The sequence below is a fragment of the Balaenoptera physalus genome, assembly GCF_965194825.1.
Source record: "Balaenoptera physalus genome assembly, chromosome: 2".
NCBI classification, from domain to species: domain Eukaryota; kingdom Metazoa; phylum Chordata; class Mammalia; order Artiodactyla; family Balaenopteridae; genus Balaenoptera; species Balaenoptera physalus.
In genome coordinates, this window is record NC_138883.1 from 163,156,587 (window position 1) to 163,176,996 (window position 20,410).

Sequence of the window (20,410 nt, forward strand, 5' to 3'; positions counted from 1 at the left end):
AGCAGTAAGAGAAAATTCAGCATTGAAAGTTAACAGTTACAAAAATAGGAATGTTCTCTGTCCAGAATTTGGAGATTTTGGCTGGCATACTTAGTTTGTAAAAGAAAAATCATCAGGATAAATTAAATTTTTTCTTTAGGATCAGAAAGCCAACACTCAAAGTCGATGTGGAAATTGTTTGTGTTAAATTGTCACCCAGGCACCCCTTTGACCTCTGGCTCCATCCACGGGGGGTCCTGGATCAGCCCTTCCTTCTGCTACACACCTTCCTGGATCCTGGCTCCCCAGAGCTGGTTTTTCGTTCCCAGGACAAGACCCTAACTCTAGATCACCTAGCCCCAAATCAGTAAGAAGGGCAGAGGCTGGAGCATGTGGAATGGAGGAGAAGGAAGGCAGAGAAGGTTCTGGAAAGAGAGGAGAATAGAAGTCTGGCCCTCCACCCTGCCCTTCGTGGCACAGATACCACCCCAAGTCCCCAAAACTCAGTTATAGAGCCTTTGAAATGCATACATGCTTTCAAAGCGCTCAGCATCCCTGGGTGGCTAAAATAATGATGTCACATCAGCCTTCGAGCAATTAGAGAAGTTTCTATACTTATCTGTGTTTTGCCTGGTTTTTTGCGTGTCAGTCTAATAAATGAATTGTTTGAATTTTTCTCTTCTTACAATACTAACAAAGGGAGAGATGAGGGGCGTGACGGCTATGCTCAAAGAGCTGCAAGGCTCTCGTGTGCAAGAGGAACTAAATGTGGTCTTAGGATCAATGGGTGGAAACCGCATTAAATACTGAAGAAACATTTATTGAGGGAACAGATCTGAGGCAAAGTCAGGAAGACTTGGGATCGTTGCCAGGCAATGAAGATGGGCTGAACTCCCTGTCTGGACTCAGTGTGTTTCCTCTTCCTGGAGGTTTCTGAAGAAGGCTGAGAAATCCCTTGGTGGAAATCTCAAATTAGAAGTAGACCCTGATGATCATAGAGACCCTTTCCATCATCTCCTAAAAAGTGAGATGCAATGGTTCATCTTTCATCATAATACTGTAGAAAGTTCTGATTCTTCTGTTAACTGGATTTGAAATATGCAGGTCCTTCAGTGTTCTGGGCTTCAGTTTTCTCATCTATAAAATGTATCCCTTAGATCTCTTCCCACGGTAAACTTTTGCTAGTTTCATTCATCGTGTTCACCTTAACATTAACTAGGTAGTAAAACCAGTGTGTTCCTGATTCCTGTGCTCAGAGAGACTCTGGATTCAGCCATGCCCAGTGCATTTGTCAGCGTCAGCTGAGTCCCTTTTACTGAGTATAGGCACAGTCTTACATATCGGCACCGTTACTTGTTTAGTCAGAAACAGTCGCTAAAACAGTTTTTCAAAGCACTGATTCAAATTGAATTTCTAACATGTAAGGCAGAATAGGAGAAGGAATTAGGTTGCCAAATTTATCTCCATCTTCCCAAATTTATGTCATCATTTACAAAGTTGATTCCCTTCCTTCCTGGATTTTTTTTATTATTTCTGACCTGTGGCTAGTGCAAAGTAAGTGACTTTTCAAAATAACACGTAGAAAATACTTTCTGACCAACATGAGTTCCACCTCTATTGTGTAATAAAAGGGTCTTATGATCAATGAAATTGGTGTATGTTGGGTTAAACCAAGTTAAATCAAGGTTTCATACCCATGGGACTTCTCAGAGCCTTATACTGACACAAATTATGGATATTCACAAAAGGAACATTATGACGTGCAGCGTTCCCAAATGATGTTGGGAAAAAAAATTCTTTTCAGAAGCATTTCATAAGACTGGTATTCTGAGGGACACATTTTAGGACCAGTTTCCTATGATTTCTGCTTCCTACTTTAAAAAAGAAAAAAACCGGCAGACGAGATCGGAAAGTGATGAAAACAATAATAGTATGATCTAGGTAATTTGCCATTATAAGAGGGAAATGCAATCAGAATTAATGAAATATCTGAAATATGGGGTATTTTTAAAGTAATACAACTTCAAGAGCTGCAATGTTTTAAATGTTTCCCCTACAAAGATTCTCAAAGGATCTGTTTTATCATATATTTGTAAATGAGCACTTATCTGCCCCCAAATCAAGAACCAAAATGCTGGAAAACTGCCTTATTCCTATCTCTCCCTGTGACTGTACACTGTCAATTCTCTTGATAAACTTTATAGATAAAGTGCAGTGAACTTTAGCCCTCTACATTAAGACCGTTCAAAGAACTTAGGCTGTTTAAAGAGTGAAATGTTAAATTGTTTTATGTATTCTGGTTTTCGGTGAAAAAAAGAAATCTCCTTTCCTTATGAGATAATTAGTCAAAGTAAGGAAGATGGAGTACAGCTTTCTCTCTCCTATGCCTACCTGTGTTGTTTTTACAGCTGAGTCTTTAGTATTATCAAGGGGAACTTTTTATATCTTTCTCTAGCTTGTGCTGTGCTTAGGAGAAGCATGTGTTTGAAAATGCTCCCTTTATGCAACGTTTTATTTTAGCTAACTTGACCCTATTCCCTTTTCCTTTCTGTTAAGCTTACCATAAAGATGTTTTGGGGCTGGGGAGTGCTTTAGATGGTAGGATGAGGGCTATATGATCTCCTGGTTGGGTTAAATCCATGCTCCAAGCACAGAGCCATTTCTGCAAGCTGCCCCTTTATGTGGTCAGATGGTTAAACTTAGCAAGAGGGTGCTTCTGGTCTTAGGCTACCGGTAAAGTTTATGGCCACTGCTTTTCTTTCTTCTAAACACACAATTACTCTTCAAGGTCCATATAAATCATGAGGCCACCTAGGTCATTAAAATCCTTTCTTGTCTCCATGAGCTTGTTCCTAACACAGAGATAATTAAAGGCTTGCTTTATACCAATTAATTACTCAGTCTGTAAAGCAAGTCAGCGATAAGAAAAAAAATCATGCAAACTAATGTTTAGGCCAATAACCAATGATTCTCTGCATATTTTGTTTTTTAACTAATTTGCATGTTGTAACATAGAAAAAAGCCCTGGTTGACACTTGAAGTGTTTTATGTCCATGATATATTTCTCATTATTTAAATTATTCCCTGTATCACAAATTGACTTGGGGTTACAGAATACATCCTAGTTTAGTTAGTAAGACTACTAGTAACCCAGTCATCTGCAGTTGAAACACCTGCTTTTTGACTTAATAGAATTTTAAATAATGAAAAATTCAGAAAAGAACAAATACCCTAAGCATGAATGCTTCGGACTCTAAACATGACTTACAGCAAAGAGAACGCTGCTTTCAATAAACATGAGGGATTATGAAACTCTCTCTATGACATGATCTGTTTTTCTCCTGTGAATTTCTTTCTAGCATCATACATGAATCAGGCCCGTATCTAAAAGCTTCATATTTCTTGGCTGTGGTTAGCTCAGGGGTTTGTACTCTACGTAAACCTTAAGGGTCTACTGAACAGAATAGCACCATTTTGACTTGGATTGGTGCCAACTGGCCATCCTAAATGTCAGCTCAACCTTTCTTTCACCATTGGTGTCACTAAAAGGAAGAGACATCTGTCTGTCACTAGACCCATTTTTCTTCAGCATTTTTTGCTTTCCACTTTTTCAGAAAAAAATGGGTTGTCATTACAGACTAAGGGACTTCCCCACTGCAGAATGAATAATCTCACCTACCTGATGCTGAAAAGGTTCTACTGTAATTACTGCAAAGAAAGGGGAAAAAAAGCCTTTAAAAAAAATGAGTATTTGCCAACTTTAGTTCCTGCAGCTCTGATTAGCAAACTACCTAGATCCCCAGTGAATAATTACTAATTAATCAGGAGGATTTTTTTTAACTCTTAAAATTAGCACGTTAGGTCCTATAGTCTAAAACAGAATTATGCCTTTATTTCTTTTTCCAAAGAATTGAAAAGGAAACTTGCAGATTATGATCCTGCTATGCCTTAAGGCAGAGTCACTGCTTTTCCAGAACTGGAAGTTGTCCCCTGGTGCGTCCACTGTACCAACTGAGGGGGCTTTTTGAGCAAATTCAGCACTGCATGCTGATAGCACTAATCCAATTGCAAATCATTAAATCAGTTGGGTACATCAGTGGAAACACTTAACGGATTTAGTGATTTCTTTAAAAAAAAAAAGTATTGTAGTATATATAAATTGATTTCTTTAACTCCATTTCTGACTATGGCTTTAATTGACTGATTTTTGGTGGTAGTACTAGGGCAAGACCTACTGTCATTCCAGATAGTATTTTTCAGAATATCAGGTTATGTCATCTTCTGAGAGTTAGTCATCTTCTGACTGATAGATCCCCCGGGGAGATAACAATAGCCAAACTTCCTGTACTACCTAAACTACAGTCTGTCTTGAGCTGTGTAATATGTACCTTTTGGAAAATAAAGCTGTGCTCCATTAGGTTCTCTGTGCATTTGTCTCTTTGCTTCTCCTGCATTCCAGCCTCACTTGGAAGGGGACATCACCATGTAGTATTTCACTGAGCCCTCCCTATCGTCTTGTAAGTTTAATTATCATTTTGTCCATTTTGCAGGTGAGCAGCTGAGGCTCACAGACGTCCGTTAGTGACACTCAGCTAGTCAGTGACTGAGTGTGAGGAATTAATCACAGCTGTCCCAGTTTGGCGAATTTGACGGCTGGCCAGGCCGGTGGCACCTCCTGCCCCACTGTTCCCTTTGAGACTTTGTGGGAGGTCAAAAATGGTGGGGCTTCTTGACAGATTAAAGGTGCAGGAGTGAGTCCTGAAGCTCAGAGCCCACATCAGAGCCCAGTTTTTAACACCTGAGCTCTCTCTCCACTTTATCCCCCTGAGAAGCCTGAGAGAAGAGGAACAGAGAGGAGAGAACAGCCTTTATTTAAAACAAAAACCAAAACTTAAAGATATAAGTATTTAAAGTAAATAAGAAGGAAGTAAACGTGTCCAAGACGCCCCCTCTGTCACTTTTTGATGGTTTGACTAGCTATATAAATTCATCTTGAGACAATCCATGAAAGTAATTCTTTTTTTTTTTCCCTGAGAACAGTGGAAAATTGGCAAGAAGTAAAAATTTTCTATGAAATAGGGAGGCGAACAAGTTGTAAATGATGTTAATATCTTCCAGATGGCACCGTTTTACTTGGGAACCAAATTTATTGTAATTAAAGGCATGTGAATTTTTCTATAAATACTGAACTTTGCAAGTTTGACATTGGAAGACTCCATTACCTCGGAGCGTAGTTGTTTTAAAGGAGGCGTCCCTGGTCTTCCGTTTGAAATGCATCTTTGGATTTCATAATCGGAGTTAAACCATAAAGATATTTCCCCATGTGAAGGATTTTTTATCTTCCATGCCAGTAAATCTTAATTATAAAGTGAGATTCCTCAGAAATGAGAAATTCAAACTCGAAGCACTTTCCATGAAAATTATATATATTTTGACCATTATTTTACACCACATGTCTTGAGTTCTTTTATATATTTATTTTTGAATTAAGCTATTATCACTCTTCTGTCTCTAGACATATGTGTTGGACAATCTCAGAGTGTCTGTTTTGCTTCAATCAGGAGAGCGTGACTCTCTCCAGAACCCTGCTTTCCTTTCTGCAAGCGAGGACCGTGGTCGGCTGAGGGCTTTCAAACCAACAGCCGATGGGACCTGAGAATATTGAAATAGCTTCCAGCCTTGTGCAGTTTCCCACCCCGGCCCTTCATCTTACCCTGGATCCTTCTAGCCTTTGCCCTGCCAGGGGATGTAAGTGGACAATCCCTGCTGCTTGGGTTTGTACTGCAGCTTCCAAGCTCCATGCGTCCATCCAGAGCTGGGTCTGAGCGACAGGCAGAATCCCAAGATCCTCGGCCCCTGGTTATACACATCTTCTCCCAGTTACTCAATCACCTATTAATCTAGGTGCTGCTGTACAGGGATTTTGCAGATTTAATTAAGTTGCCAAATCAGTTGGCCTCAAGAAAGGGAGGTTATCCTGGGCAAGCCTGGCCTAATCAGGTGAACCCTCACTAGGGACTCAGCTTTTCCTGAGGAGTTTTGAAGCATAGGAAGAATCCAATGTGAGGGAAAGTCTCTGTTGCTGGCTTTGTAGCTGGAGAGGGCCAGCTCCCTTGTGTGGCAAGGAAGGTGGGTGGCCCCTGGGATCTGAGAGCAGCCCCCAGTTGGCAGCCAGCAAGGAAACGGGGGCTGCAGTCCCACAACTGCAGGAAACTGAATTCCGGCACAGCACTGTGAGCTGTGACAAGGACACGGAACTCAGATAAGAACGCGGCCCTGCAGACACTTGATTTCCATCTTGTGATACGTTGAGCAGAGACCCCAGCCAGGCCAGACCAGACTTCTGACCTACAGACTCTGAGCTAATAAGTGTGTGCTGTTTTAAGCCCCTACGTTTGGGGTGACTTGTTATGCAGCAGCTGGAAGCTGTCTGCTACCTGCTGAATGTTTATTATCTCAGTTTCTTTCTTTCCAGTTGGTCTTGACCAGCTGTGACCCACTGCCTTTGATTATCCCTTTGTATTACTACAGTGAAAACCATTTAATATTTCTTTTTACTCCAGTAAAAGTTTTTCCTTAAATATTTCTTTCTTTACTTTTGTAATACCTCATTTCCTGGGACTGTTCACTCTTATACATATTATGTTATTATCTAACCTATTAATGACCCATTTTTCTATGGCTGCAATAAAATTATTGATATTCATTATTATGGCCCTGAGGCATTACAGAAGCTTAAAAATGAAAATTTTAATGTGTGAGATCAGCTTTATGAGTTTTACTGTACTCTGATTATTTGAGAAGGGGTTATCTGACTATCATTCATATAGAAATCTTTACTGAGCTTTAATCAGAGGAGCCACACAGCAGAGGTGTCAGGTGGAGTCTATGGCGTTGGAACTTCGTGGAGGAGAACGATCTGGAAGCCTGTGCACGAGTAACAAGAGTAACACCACGTGGGCCTTTGAGGAGGCCAATGGCATTAAACAAAAGACAGTGTTTGCAGCAACTTTTTGTTCCAAGAAAGGTGAGATGTTTGACATCCCATTTACCATCGGTGGAGTAGGTTGCTGGAGAGATGGTTTGGCTGAAGTACCTCCAGCAGCCACGGAGCAAAGCTGGCTGATCGTTTAGCACCAGGCTCTCCTGGGCTCTGTGGCGTGGGCCAGGCCAGCCCGCGGTCGCACCTGCACCCTGGCACTTGTGCTCTTGAAGTTCAGTAGACGCTAGACCCTCGGTCTCCTCATAGCTGGAGCCTGAGTGTGGGTGATAAGATCAGTGAAGGAACTTGACGGTGGGGCAGTGGAAATGCCACTCAGATGCTAACCTGCTACCCCAGTGTCTCACGGGCAGCTACCTCCAACTGGAAAAAAATGCAGACAATGTCAATAGCGTTTTACGTCCTGCAAATACGTGTAAACACACGACAGGTAGAGAGGTGATAATGCTGTGGATTAGAAGTTAGACTCACGGGGGTGTATGGAAAGTACTACTAGAATAGAAGTAAGAAAAACTGAATTTTAGAAAGTGTTCTAACAAATGCAAATGAGCCCCAGGTCGAGGCTAATGTTCTACAGTCCTCTCATAATCCACAGGGTGCATATAGGAAGAAAAAGATAATATATACATGAGCAAATACATCTCCAGGAAAAATACATGCCATTATTTTAATGAAGGAACAATTACTTTATAAACCTAGAAACAAACTTGAAAGGGGACTATGCCAATGTAATAAACAAAGAAATATCAGTTCACGGTACAAATTTTAAAATTTTGTAGGGATTGAGAATGACTTTCATAGAAATTGGTATTTGACCCCAGGCCCGGGGGCTGGAGGGACAGGAGCCAGGTCACAGCCCACCCCCTCTGTCCCTCTGAAGGTGCTGCGGGATTCTCCGCCGTGCCGCCAGCTCAGGCCCTCTCCCCGCTCTGAATCTAGGCTTTGCCAGCTCCATCCTGGGGGTGCTGCACCAGGCTGGCTCCAGCCTTGGGGGTCGTCAGAAGGTCCTGCCCTTCCCACCTACCCATCCTGGGGATGCAGGCTCTACCTCCGCCCCGTCTTTAGTGGAGCCATCTGTGTTCAGGCCCAGGGCGCTGGCACTAGGGAGAGAACGAAATTACAGCTGCCTTTCAGCCCCACTCCTATTTCTATTGTCCAGACTGGGCTTGGGTTCTAGCCACGTGGTCCCTGAACGTTAGCCTGAGCTGGAGGACCAGGATAGCTCCAGGAGGAATCCCATTCAGTGGCCACCATCAGCTCCACTGAAACTTTCAACTCACGTGACTCCTGAAAGGCAAGGGCTCTCGCTGTCTCTGTCTCTGTCTCTATCTCTCACATGCACACCTGCACATATACCTTTCCACACACCAGGATGCTTGTTTGTACAGCTCTAAGCACACTGTTAAGAAAACAACCGATGAAGTGTTCATTGATGTGGCATTTTCTAGCAACAGTGACCAGTTGACCAGTTGTTCATGACTAATTCTAAAATAATAAGCCATACCCATCTCCCACCCTCAAAAAGTATGTATGAAAGGGAGTAACAAGAGCAGATACTAGAATCAAACTTGTCCCACGCTGGGCAGTGTGGGAAAGATACTAATTATTTCATTCATGTGTCTCCTGCCCGGTGCTTCTACTGCTCTGGGCTCCTTCTGGGATGGTACTACCTAACAATCTCCCTCCTGGGATTACTGTAAAGACCATGTTAGACAATAATCTGAGAGTATATTGTAACAGGGAAGTTACTGTACAAATGGCAAGTATTACTGCCAGCATTTCAGAAAGTATGAGATCAAATCAGATTCACTTTAACTTTCTAGTACCCCCCAAAAATGTATCACACAAGGAACCTCATTGATCCCATTGTTTTAAAAACAAAAGTCAAAGCCTTTGATTTATTTCCAAATAAAACATCAAAAAAACATAGTGTTTTCTGACCAAGAAATATAAAATTCTTAGCTGGGCAATAAGGTATTGATTTGCTACTTCATATATAAGTAGTTAATGCTTTTCAAAATAAATTTGATTAAAAAAGTATACTTGTCCATTGTAAAAATCTTGAAAAATACAGAAATAATAATAATAATACAGAAATAATCTCACTACCCAGAGATAAGCACTTGTTAATAGCTTGCATATTTCCCTCCTGTTCTTTTACTTCATATGAATGAAAATTGAGGATATACTGTGTAAAGTTTTTTTCACTTACTTATCATAAGCATTTTTCCTTTGTTATAAAAAATCTTTTGTTGAACATGCTTTTTAATGGCTGAATAATATTTCTCAATATGAATGTACGTAAATTCCTTCTTATCTTCTTCCTGTCTGCCTTATTTCCATTTTTTCCCATTATTATAAAGCTTCAGGCAATACTCTTTGCATACATATTTGACATTATTCCAGATTATTTCTTTTGAATAGATTTCTAAAAATGCTTTTACTACATGAGTCTATGAACCTTATAAAAGGCTTTTCATGTATTTATCTTGATTAGAACCTTGCAAGGAAGCCAGAACGGTTAGGGGGTGGATCAGGTTAAACTGCTCAGAAACACCAATGCAAACTAATTGGCCCCTCCAAACTCCATCATCGTATACTTTTATATCCAACTCCTCTTTCTAATACTCTGAGGGAAAAAAAATCTGTTCTCTTCTGGGGAAGAGGGAAGGTAATTCTTGGACAACAATACAGTAATCGTTTACAGCTTGTTCAGTTGGGATAGCTATTAATGCCTTGTGTAAAATAAACCAAAGATCCAAAGAAACACATTTTTGTAAGTGAAAATTATATTAGCCAACATCATTTCTCACTCTGGTTTATGATGTCAGGTATCGAATTTCTCCATTATTAACGTACGTATGCATGTGAGAGGAGAGCCTCTTGGAAGGAGATTAAAAAGACACCATTACCTAAAATCCCCCTTCCTAACACCTCGAGAATGTCCAGAAGCTGTGAGGGGGTTGGTACAGTAGCTCCCCGTACAGACAACACCCTGCAGAGGATTCGGGTTTTTTTCCCATTAACAGACCCCACCATAGAGTCAGGGGTCATTTGTACTCACAGGAGAAAACCCGACTTAAGTAAAGTGTGCTATTCGTCTATTCAGCACCGCATACCTAGAAAGCCTCCCAAACCACTCTTTAGTGACTGAAGACATTTCTCATTTTCCCATCACTTTTCCCTTTCCTTGGCCATTTTCCTAAAACCATAATTCAAACTTTCCAGAAGAAAAAAAAAAAAATCTCTGAGTAATCCTTTCAAGAATTCTTAGAAAGAAATCTTTATTCTTTTATCACTCTTATGGGAAACCAAACTCGTGCTTACTATTAGGATTCAAAATGTTTTCACCCCCCGCATATACCTGGGTAGTGTGAGAGCGGGGCTTATGTAAGCAAGAGGACGTGGGGCTTGAGAAGCATGAGCTTAAAGCCAGGGATACTCATGGAAGAGCCACCCAGGGCCTCCCACCCGAAAACTGAAACCTTGGGAAAGTGTCTTTAATTGTAAGAAGGTTAGGTAGAGAGATCTAGGCCTTATTCCCAGTAAACGTCGGCTGCTTTACCATTATTAGTGCAGGAAGGGAAAGGTTTAAGGTAGAAGATTGATGAAGAGAGATTGGGGGCAGGGGACGAATTCCCTGGCGGTCCAGTGGGTAGGACTCCGTGCTTCCAATGCAGTGGGCCCGGGTTCGATCCCTGGTCGGGGAACTAAGATCTCACAGGCTGCGCGGCACGGTCAAAAACAAAAATTTTTTTAAATTTAAAAAAAGAGAGGGATGAGAAGATGGCTAAATCCACTTGATGTTGGTGTTCCTGTGATGAAACGTGGGGAGGTGAGGTCTGAGGGAGGCTTTCCTGCACAGGTGGGCAGTGCTCTTCGGACCCAGACGCAGCCTCTTGGTCACCTGGAACATTCTTTTTCCAGAGCCGGGCTCCAAAGGGACAGATGGGTTAACTCTGTGATCCCTCCTCTAGCTTTTATGAATTCGATTCCCAAGATTCCCCAGATCTCCTCCTGCAGCCTGAGCTTGTCGGTTCGCGATGCGAGTCGGATAGGTACCTCCAGGCTCACCTGCGCAGGTCTTTGGTTCCAGGACTGAGGATCTTAACATCCCAAGGAACGTGGTGCTTGCCGCACCGGCAGCAGTAACAGAGCAGTGCAGCCGTCTGGGGGATCGAAATTTGCAAACTCAGGATCCTGGGCCTCAGGCCAATGCAGGCTGGGTGCGTCGCTGTGGCGACACATTTAGTCTCTGGGGAGGGTTGCTGGCACACCAGCTGCATTCCTGGCACCACGTTTGCCAGCGAGAAACTTATGGGGTGGAACTGGTCTCAACTCCAGAGGGAGAAGCAAGCTGCTTTCTTAACTTCCTTGGCAGTATCACCCTTTGCAATTTTTACGCATACACCCTCTTGAATATTTACATGAACTGCTATCTGTGATACATTTGGGGGCCCTGTTGGATGGTAGAAAGTGCTAAAATGATAGCAGCATCCCAGTTTATAAATGTAACTATTGTATCCCTGAATAATCCCATTGCCTAAAATTGGCACTTAAGATGCGATGATTTATCTCTTGCTGGGTAGAGCATCCAGTCCCGCTGCCCCTTTTCAAAATAGCTTTTACTGTTGCCAAGAGGAGAGCCTAGTATTTACTGCTAGAAGATAATGTGAATTAAAAGACTGGCTTCATCCACTGTTGTAATTCCCCAGCAGTCTAATAGCTGAGTTCTGTCATACCTGGGAGAAAGGTCTCCTCACAGAAATGCCCTTAGTTCTTCAGAATGCCTGACCCACCTCTCTTATTTGTGTCTGGAAGGCAAAATGCACTAGGATGTGGCCACTTAGTATTCAGACCATGTCGAGATGCAAGTAAAAAGCCTATAGAGCAGAGCCGGACGCATAGTCGCCAGGCCAAACGCAGTCAACAGCTCAAATCACAGTTAAATTATAAGCAAGCATGGGGCAAACCACGCAGACCCGTCTAGTCAATGAAGCAACAGAGATAAAAGGAATTACTGCATAAATGCCAACTTGTGAGGCTTTCATGGGTACAGAGATGGGGTTCTTTCCAGCTGCCCTCAGTTGACTATAAAAAGTCACTGAGGATTTTGAAGGTAACGCTGTCTTCATCTTCCTTCTCCTCCTCCTTTGTCTTGTCTTAACATGCAAAGCATCTCCCAGTGTCTAGAGAAACAAACAATTCCTCTGTGTAGCTCCATAGTTTTGCAAAGGGACAGAGATGCTAGCCGGCCAGTGATTTTACTCCTGGAATCAGCAGATGCAGCAGAGGAAATTCAGTTAGTACAATAATTCACATACACTCGTGCTTCATTCATTCAGTGTCAGCTTTCTTTTCTTCTTGATATACACAAAGCTGGCACAATTTTAACTGATGAGGTAATGTCATTTTTAATTTAGAGAGCCTTAAGCTGTCCACTTTAACTCGTGATAGCATCTTTGCAGTTGTCTCGTGAGACTTTACGTAAACATAAGTCATGTGTCCTGGACAGTTTGAAAAGGATTGCTAAGGATGACATTGGTCATCATGAAGATTTCCCACACTTTGATCTCTTTTAAATTGCCAGATACAGTTTTTGTTACTGCCATATTTTAGCCATTCCTGAAATTAATATATCCCAGGACTTTTGAACCAAGTTAAACACAGAAATAATGTTTTGCAATGAATGGATTGTAATGTCTTCATGTCAGTTCCAGAAGAAGTATGGAAGACAAATCAGATTATCTGGCTCCTAGGTGACTTGGCAAATAAAACGAAAAGAAAGAGCAAGGCACTAAGAAATACATAATGCCGAACAAAAAAAAATCTTCCTGTTTTCCTGGGGGGATGCTAGTTTACTGGAGATGAATTTCCACCTTTTAGAGAAAAAAATGGTCCAAACACATGCATTATCTCCGTGCAATCTTTAGGGTAATATTTTATTGCTACTTCCTTCATCATTTGTCTGCTTAGTGTATTATTAAGCCTGAATTTTTAAAAATCATATCACTTTGATGATTTCAAGTGTGTCATATTTCCATTTCAAATGACAATATTCCTTTAAAGGTAATAAGGCTGGTAGTAAATAAAGTTACTTTCCATTTTTAAATAAACTTTCTTCTTTGCAGAGATTATGTTCTGCAATTCAAGTTGTAGTTTGGGGAGAAGATGATCTGTGTTTTGACCACAGTGGATACTGAGAGAGTTTTTTTTTTTTCTAAGAAGCCTGGAGCTTAGTGGAATTGAGTTAAATAGTAAAGAATCTGTTTATTATTCTGTGGCCATATGTTTAGAGGGTCGCTCACAGAAATCAAAGTATTATTTATGGAGAGCGCCAGCCAAGGAGACATTTTGAATTCCTAAAAGAACTTCACAGTTTGAAAAGAATGCATAGCATTACGTATTGACAACCCCCCAACCCCAGACAAAGGAACACAATTTAATAAAAGAGAATTGTGCTCATGAGATTTTCCTTTTTCTTGTTAATTGGTTACTTTAACTGACATTGTCTGCAAGTATAATGGACACCATTATTCTTAATAGTTCTGTGTTGCCAGATGATGTATATGGACATGATGTAGTCCATTTTAATTATTTCATTTTGCTAGACTTTTTTCCCTCTCCATGAAATCCAGCAGTGAATGCAGATAGCAGTTTTGCTCCTGACAGATGGTGGTGGAGAATGCTGGTTTCTAAATTACTGACATTAAAAGGACTTTTCTCGTTAACCTGATGGTTTCTTCCATCTTTGTGTCTTAGGTATGATTACGTGGAGGTCATCGATGGAGAAAATGAAAATGGGCGTTTATGGGGAAAGTTCTGTGGAAAGATTGCCCCTTCTCCTGTCGTGTCTTCAGGGCCATTTCTCTTTATCAAATTTGTCTCTGATTATGAGACACACGGGGCAGGATTTTCCATACGTTATGAAATTTTCAAGAGAGGTGAGTAACTTACAGGAGAACAAGTGTGACGAAGTGGTCATTAACATTGCTTGAGCTCGTGAGAGACAAAGTGAAAAGAGAGACAAGGAGTAACGTTTTTAAACTTTTGGTAAAAAGTCATATATTCCCATTACAAAAATGTTGGAAAATACTTTAAACAAAGGAAAATTACCCAATGTATGGAGGAAGCATGTTTAAAAAAACTTTTAAAATGTATTTTAAGCATCACAATTTCATCATTCTAATATGCTGACCAGTGTTTATAAGTTATATACTCTGTAAAACTCCTTTAAGAACATTTATTCTTATCTTTCCTATTCAAAAATAAGTTTGATCTACTCTTGAAGTTTCATTTCTTTAGTTAAAAATGCATGAGTCCCTCTTACCTTAAAGTCATGCACATCTTCTTCCCTTTTTTTTTTTTTTTAGCAAATGAATTTTTTTTTTAATTATTATTTATTTATTTTATTATTTTTTTTGGCTGTGTTGGGTCTTCGTTTCTGTGCGAGGGCTTCCTCTAGCTGTGGCAAGTGGGGGCCACTCTTCATAGCGGTGCGCGAGCCCCTCACTATCGTGGCCTCTCTTGTTGCGGAGCACAGGCTCCAGACGCGCAGGCTCAGCAGTCGTGGCTCACGGGCCCAGTTGCTCCATGGCATGTGGGATCTTCCCAGACCAGGGCTCGAACCCGTGTCCCCTGCATTGGCAGGCAGATTCTCAACCACTGCGCCACCAGGGAAGCCCCCCTTTTTTTTTTTTAACATCTCATTTAAGTTTATTCTTTTTTTAACATCTTTATTGGGGTATAATTGCTTTACAATGTTCTGTTAGTTTCTGCTGTAAAACAAAGTGAATCAGTTAAATGTATACATATATCCCCATATCCCCTCCCTCTTGCCTCTTTGCTTTATTTTATTGCAAAATTCAAAACTGGTATTTCCCAGGAAAAGCAAAGCAGTAGTCCACTAGCCTTAGAGTTTCTAAAGCTATTGGAAGAAGAAGAGGCTTTCTATTGATGGAGGCATGGTTGGGGAAAGAACTTCCTGGAGGAAGCAAAATAGTAATGCTTTAAATGGCATTCCCCTTCCAAAATAATTATCAGTTGCCCTCTCCAGAATAATCACTTACTAATCTTCTGTCACAATGGTATATATTGGGATGGGATAGAATCTGAGAATGTATAGTCTCCCAGCTTTGAGGAATTAAACACACATATCAACTGATAAAAATTGTAGCTTTGTCTGGATGTCACTGTTTTTCACAACAGCCTGTAGGTTCCTGCTGTGTGCTCAATTCAGCCTTCCCTTTTAAGTGGATATTAATGTGTGGGAGACCTTCCAGGGACAGAGGCTCAAGATTTAAATGTATTGTCCTGGAATATAGGAAAAAGAGCTTTATTTAATAGAAATAAATCCAGCCACACCAAATACAAAAACCTAAGATCCTCTGGGTTGGTGGCCACCGAGAATAACAAAAAAGAGTTTTAAGTGTTTCTGGGAGCATTGGCACAACTTCTTTAAATTTCAAAGAAATCTGGTACTGTCCCATATAAATGTGGATAGATGGAGAGAACTTTCTTCAGAAATTCATCTGGGCACATGCTTAGAAAACCTTTAGTATAAATAACAGCAGACATAGGACCTCAGTGTGTTCACATGATTACATATGGACATATTTCCTTGTGTTGAAAGCTGTTGGACCTATATAAATCCACATATGTGTATATACACACATGCACAAACACACGCATTTGCTTGCTGACCTGCATGTGACAGCATCAAAGAAAGAAAGTGTCAGAAAAGGAGGCAAGAATAACTTTTCATTGTCAGTGTTTCTCAAAGATCTGAAGATGGTGGATGGAGAAAGAGCGAGATCCTTCCTGAGTCATTAACAATTCTTCAGCTTCCTTCCAGATGAACTCATCCCCACACTTCTGTTAGTCTCAGATGCACCGTGATTTCCCCCCCTTTTTTCCCCTTAATGCCGTCCTTGAGACTCGAAGCCTTATTTTCTTCTTTCTCTTCTTGCCTCCCTACATCCAATATGGCTGCCAGTTCTTTTGGATTTTCGTCCAAAAGTCTCAAAGAGTCATGGCTTCAGAAATCTTGAATCACCGTGCCGTACACCTGAACCTGTTATAATCTTGTAAATCAACTATACCTCAATTAAAAAGAGAGAGAGTCACAGCTTCCTTTCCACGTCCACTGCCATTGACCAGACAAGCCTGCCTTGTGGATATCCCCATGTTATCGTATCCTAACACAGCTTCTCAAATAGTCATTAAACTACTGTCCCCAAAATACCTATGGCAGGTGTCTGTCACCCGTCAGGTCAAGTCCTCCAAGGTCAAGCTCAAGCCTTGACATCAGTTGCTCCCAACCTTCCCGGCTTCACTCTCACAAACCCACAACCTGGCTTCCTGCCCCAGGTTGGTGTGCTGAGTGAGGTCCCGCAGACCTGCATGTGAAGTTTGATTTGGCTACTGACCATCTGTGTGAGTGTTCAGAGCTTCGGATTCCTCATCTGAAAAGTGGATGACGGTATATAGCACAGGCTCTTTGTGAAGATCAGTTGAAATGAAAACATGTAGCCGGTACCTGTTCCAGAAGATGCATCCAATGCACACTAGGTGTTACAATGATTATAGATAAAGGGGGTGCTTTATCCAGATTTCACAGCCCTCCCTCTCTTCTGGTTTAAGCCTTTTAACCTCCATGGAAACCAGGCTCTAAGTTTATTCCTCTGAATGTACTTTTTATTTTCCTACACTTGTACCCAGCTTGTCCCTTATAGATACACACACAAATATACACATATACAAACTATGTATATATATATACACACACACACAACTATGTTTCACTAACCAAATGTTTTTCCTAAGTATTTCCAAATTTCTTCATGTGTGCATGTTTCATTTCCCAACTAAATTGGTACCACCTAAAAAATGCAAAGAAAACATCTTTCTTTCTCACTCATTGCACATATTGTAGTCCTTATAGATACTCCATAAAATCATGAACTAGGAGAATACATTCATGAACACATAGACAGGTTCACGAGCGTTCTTTCCTCTAAAGCCATTGTTATAGAATCTCCATTCTTTTGAAAACATAGCATTTCTTCCAGGCTGCAGCAATTTCAGGTTTCCTCAAAACACATAAATTAGACTAATCATAGTTGAACCAATACATTAATTTTTCACTTGTTGACCTTGAGGTTTTCTGACAGTAGATTACACGGCCATTTCTGCATCCCTAGGGCTGCATTTCTAGAGGACCACCTTTGCCTGACAGTGGTGGCCAGTCCTCACCTCTTCCCCATGCCTCCTGGAGCCCCCTGGACACCCTAGTTCTCTCCTCGGGTACCACATTCCCCTTCTGCAGGTCTCTTCCCAGATGCTAAAACCTTGGGCTACCAGCCCTAAAATGATTTCCATTCACTGAAAGAAATTTCTCTAGGAAACCCCAGCCTGCACACCTCCCACTCTGCCCCTGTCCTTCCCTGGGTCTGGGCCATCCAGGCCCAGATGCTGGAAGAAGCCGTATCCATTTCCCGTGGGTCTCAGTGAGGGAGGGGGCAGCATTTATTGAGAGTGGGATTGGTCACTTCATACATTATTTGACTAAAAGTCTGTACATTTAATAATAATTCCAAAGAGAATATTTTAGCTCTTATCATTATCCATCCTTATGGTCCTTAACAGCGAAACGTGGGATGCCTGTGGCTACACAGGACGCTCTCAGTCTTACAAATAGCGGGGAAAGCATGGTGTCACCGGCTGCCAGTGCTGTGTGTGCACCCCTCACCCCAGTAGCTCACTCACTCCTGGGCACACCAGCTGCTCGCCCTTGGTCCTGTTTACGGCTTGTGTATTCACCATGGGATCCCGCAACCCACCCCCGCCCTCATCGTTTTTGGGGAAGTGCTCACTCAACTGTGGCAAACTTATACAACAGGGATTAAGGAACCGAGTAAAACAAATTTTGATGTAGAATGGAGGAAGTAGAAAATTACAGAAGCTTTGAGTTTGAAAGGAATTTTTTTCAAATCCTAAAGCCCACCTCCCATTTGTGATGTACAGCATCTGAGGACCAGGAAGGTTCAGAGGCCACAGAGGCTACACAGCAGGTCAGTGATAAAGGCAGGACGAGAGCTCAGAGCTCCTGGTGCCCCATCCAGCTCTCTTCCACTTCCCCATGGAAGGTCCCCAGCCTTTGTCAAAATACGTTAGAAAGCCTGGGCTAGCTTCTAAAGGGATCTGACACGACAAGGATATACAGTGAAAGCATGGGGATTTATTTGATTTTGAAATTATGCCCTTAATTCCTGTCATTGTTTTTCTCTCATTAAATCTTAACCTAACCTGGGTAATTTTATTTTTTTAAGAAGGAGAAAATATTGGAACCTACATTAAACTCTCCCGTTTGCTTTGCCAGCCAAATCCCCAGGGAAGAGGTTGGAGGTCTCCAGAGTCACTGTTCCTACATCTTGGAAATCAAATTCTAAAGGGTTCCCAATTACCTACATATAAATGACTTTGTCAATTAATGACAAATTGGCATAGTCATCTCAGAAGCCACCAAATAGCTTAGAAGCATATTATAAATTAGACGCACATTTCACAATCTCTTTACCTGAAATTGACATGGCAAAATGCCACATGGTAATAACTTTTTAACCAGAATCAAATAGATAAGCATTCGAGGCCATCGTGCTAAAGGGTGAGCCCCATCGTAGAAGGCTTGGGAAGGTATTCAAGGCAGAACTCTACCAACCAGGTTTATTGTGCCGTCTACGAAGTAGTCTTCTTCTTCGCCTCCAGGGCCATGGCTATCTAATACGTGCATGGGGAGAAAGCGATTTGATTTGTTTTTTCAACAGGCTGCCAGATGCGCTGAGGAGGAGATTCAGCTTACTAGCCCTCGCCACTAAAAATAGAGATCTGCTAGTTAACTTTAATGTGTATTAATGCCTAATATGTTGCCTTTAGTACTTGGCACTTTGGAAGAATATTTAGTTAAGAAAAAGCTCAACAAGCCTCCTTATTTAGAGTTGAATCCTTACACTTCCTCGCAGCGTCCCCATCAGTGAGGCAACGGTCCGGGAAAAGAATTGTTGAACTGAACATCCCCAGATTGGATCCTGAGATTCAAAAGGGTCAGGCCATCTCTGTTTCCCAGGGAGCCCTAAGAGCTCTTTGACAATCAGGGCAGCAGTGGTGGTGATAAGGGGCAGAAGCTGATAGGCTGATGTCCCTGTCCTTGGAGATGGGCAGTTTTCAATTGTGTGGTGAATAACACCCTATTCAGTGCTCATTCCATGAACTGAAATTGTGGTTATTCATGTAGTCATAAGGATGACATAATTTAAATATATGTAATTTAAATTACAGATCACTGTAATTTGTTGTCATGATAACACTGAACCGTCATTTAAATTACACGTTATAAATATATACATTAACACATACACATACATATTAACATTTTAGAATGGCCTCCTGTACTGTATCTGATACTTTGGAGAAGGTTAGGATGTCAACATTGGTATCAGGTGACTTGTAGCCACAGGACCTGCATCCCAGTTTACCATGCCCCCACTAACACCCACAGTTTACTGGCACACCTGTGTCAACACCGTTCCAAATGAGTCACTCACCCTGCGTACATGTACGAATTACCTTTCACATTTGGTTTGTCAAAGAGGCAGAGGTCACATCTGGTAGAGTTACTGAGTCACTGGTGTAGGAATCTGAAACCCAAACTCCCTCCACTGAATTCTCTCCCTCGCCTTTGTAAATGTTCTATTTCACCAGTAAAGGGCTGTCAGCCTCAAGATTTAAAGATTTAAGCTTGAAGGGGCTGTAATTATTTCTCTAGGGCTCTGTCGAGATTTCTGTAGCTTACTCTTTCAATGTTCCCACATGATTTTGTATTTGTCATTTTTTTTTTCTCTGCAACAGCAGAAGTTTTTAAATTGCTCCACACAAATGGAAAACTAAGGTGAACACAATAAATCTGAACTTGACTTTCCATACCTATCACCACTGCAAAAAGGCTGAGTAAGGAGTGATTAGGACCGTGATTATAATGGTGGGCTTTTATTAGAAAGATAAACCGTCTTTGCCCAGGTTATTTCTTGGTAAGGTCGTTTAAGTGGAATTTTCACTTTGCTCCTCTTTTCTTTTACTTATAGGTCCTGAATGTTCCCAGAACTACACAACACCTAGTGGGGTGATAAAGTCCCCAGGATTCCCTGAAAAATATCCCAACAGCCTAGAATGCACCTATATTATCTTTGCACCAAAGATGTCGGAGATTATCCTGGAATTTGAAAGCTTTGACCTGGAGGCTGACTCAAATCCTCCTGGGGGGATGTTTTGCCGCTATGACCGGCTAGAAATCTGGGATGGATTCCCTGATGGTAAGAATAGCAGGAAGCACCCCCAAAAGGGAAGGATCTGGGGGAAGAGTCCTGGGATCCTTTT

The 20,410-nt window shown here is 41.5% G+C and overlaps 1 protein-coding gene and 1 long non-coding RNA gene across 8 annotated transcripts in view; one reads left to right on the forward strand and one right to left on the reverse strand.

The window, feature by feature from the left end:
* The window catches only part of NRP1 (neuropilin 1), a 137,353-nt gene that overhangs the window by 41,473 nt on the left and 75,470 nt on the right, over positions 1-20,410 (forward strand). For 5 of the 7 annotated variants that reach the window (XM_082449667.1, XM_082449671.1, XM_082449666.1 and 2 more), the window contains 2 exons: positions 13,742-13,923; positions 20,119-20,346. In XM_082449667.1, coding sequence (XP_082305793.1) covers positions 13,742-13,923; positions 20,119-20,346 — 410 coding nt within the window. Of the gene's footprint in view, positions 1-13,741; positions 13,924-18,999; positions 19,081-20,118; positions 20,347-20,410 lie in introns of all 7 variants that reach the window. The other 2 variants (XM_082449669.1, XM_082449668.1) reach the window with 1 other exon arrangement.
* On the reverse strand, positions 5,107-13,735 carry LOC309655030. The gene is made up of 2 exons (XR_014260562.1): positions 11,054-13,735; positions 5,107-7,342 (listed from the first exon to the last, which is right to left on the reverse strand). It is a non-coding gene; the product is annotated as an uncharacterized lncRNA (long non-coding RNA).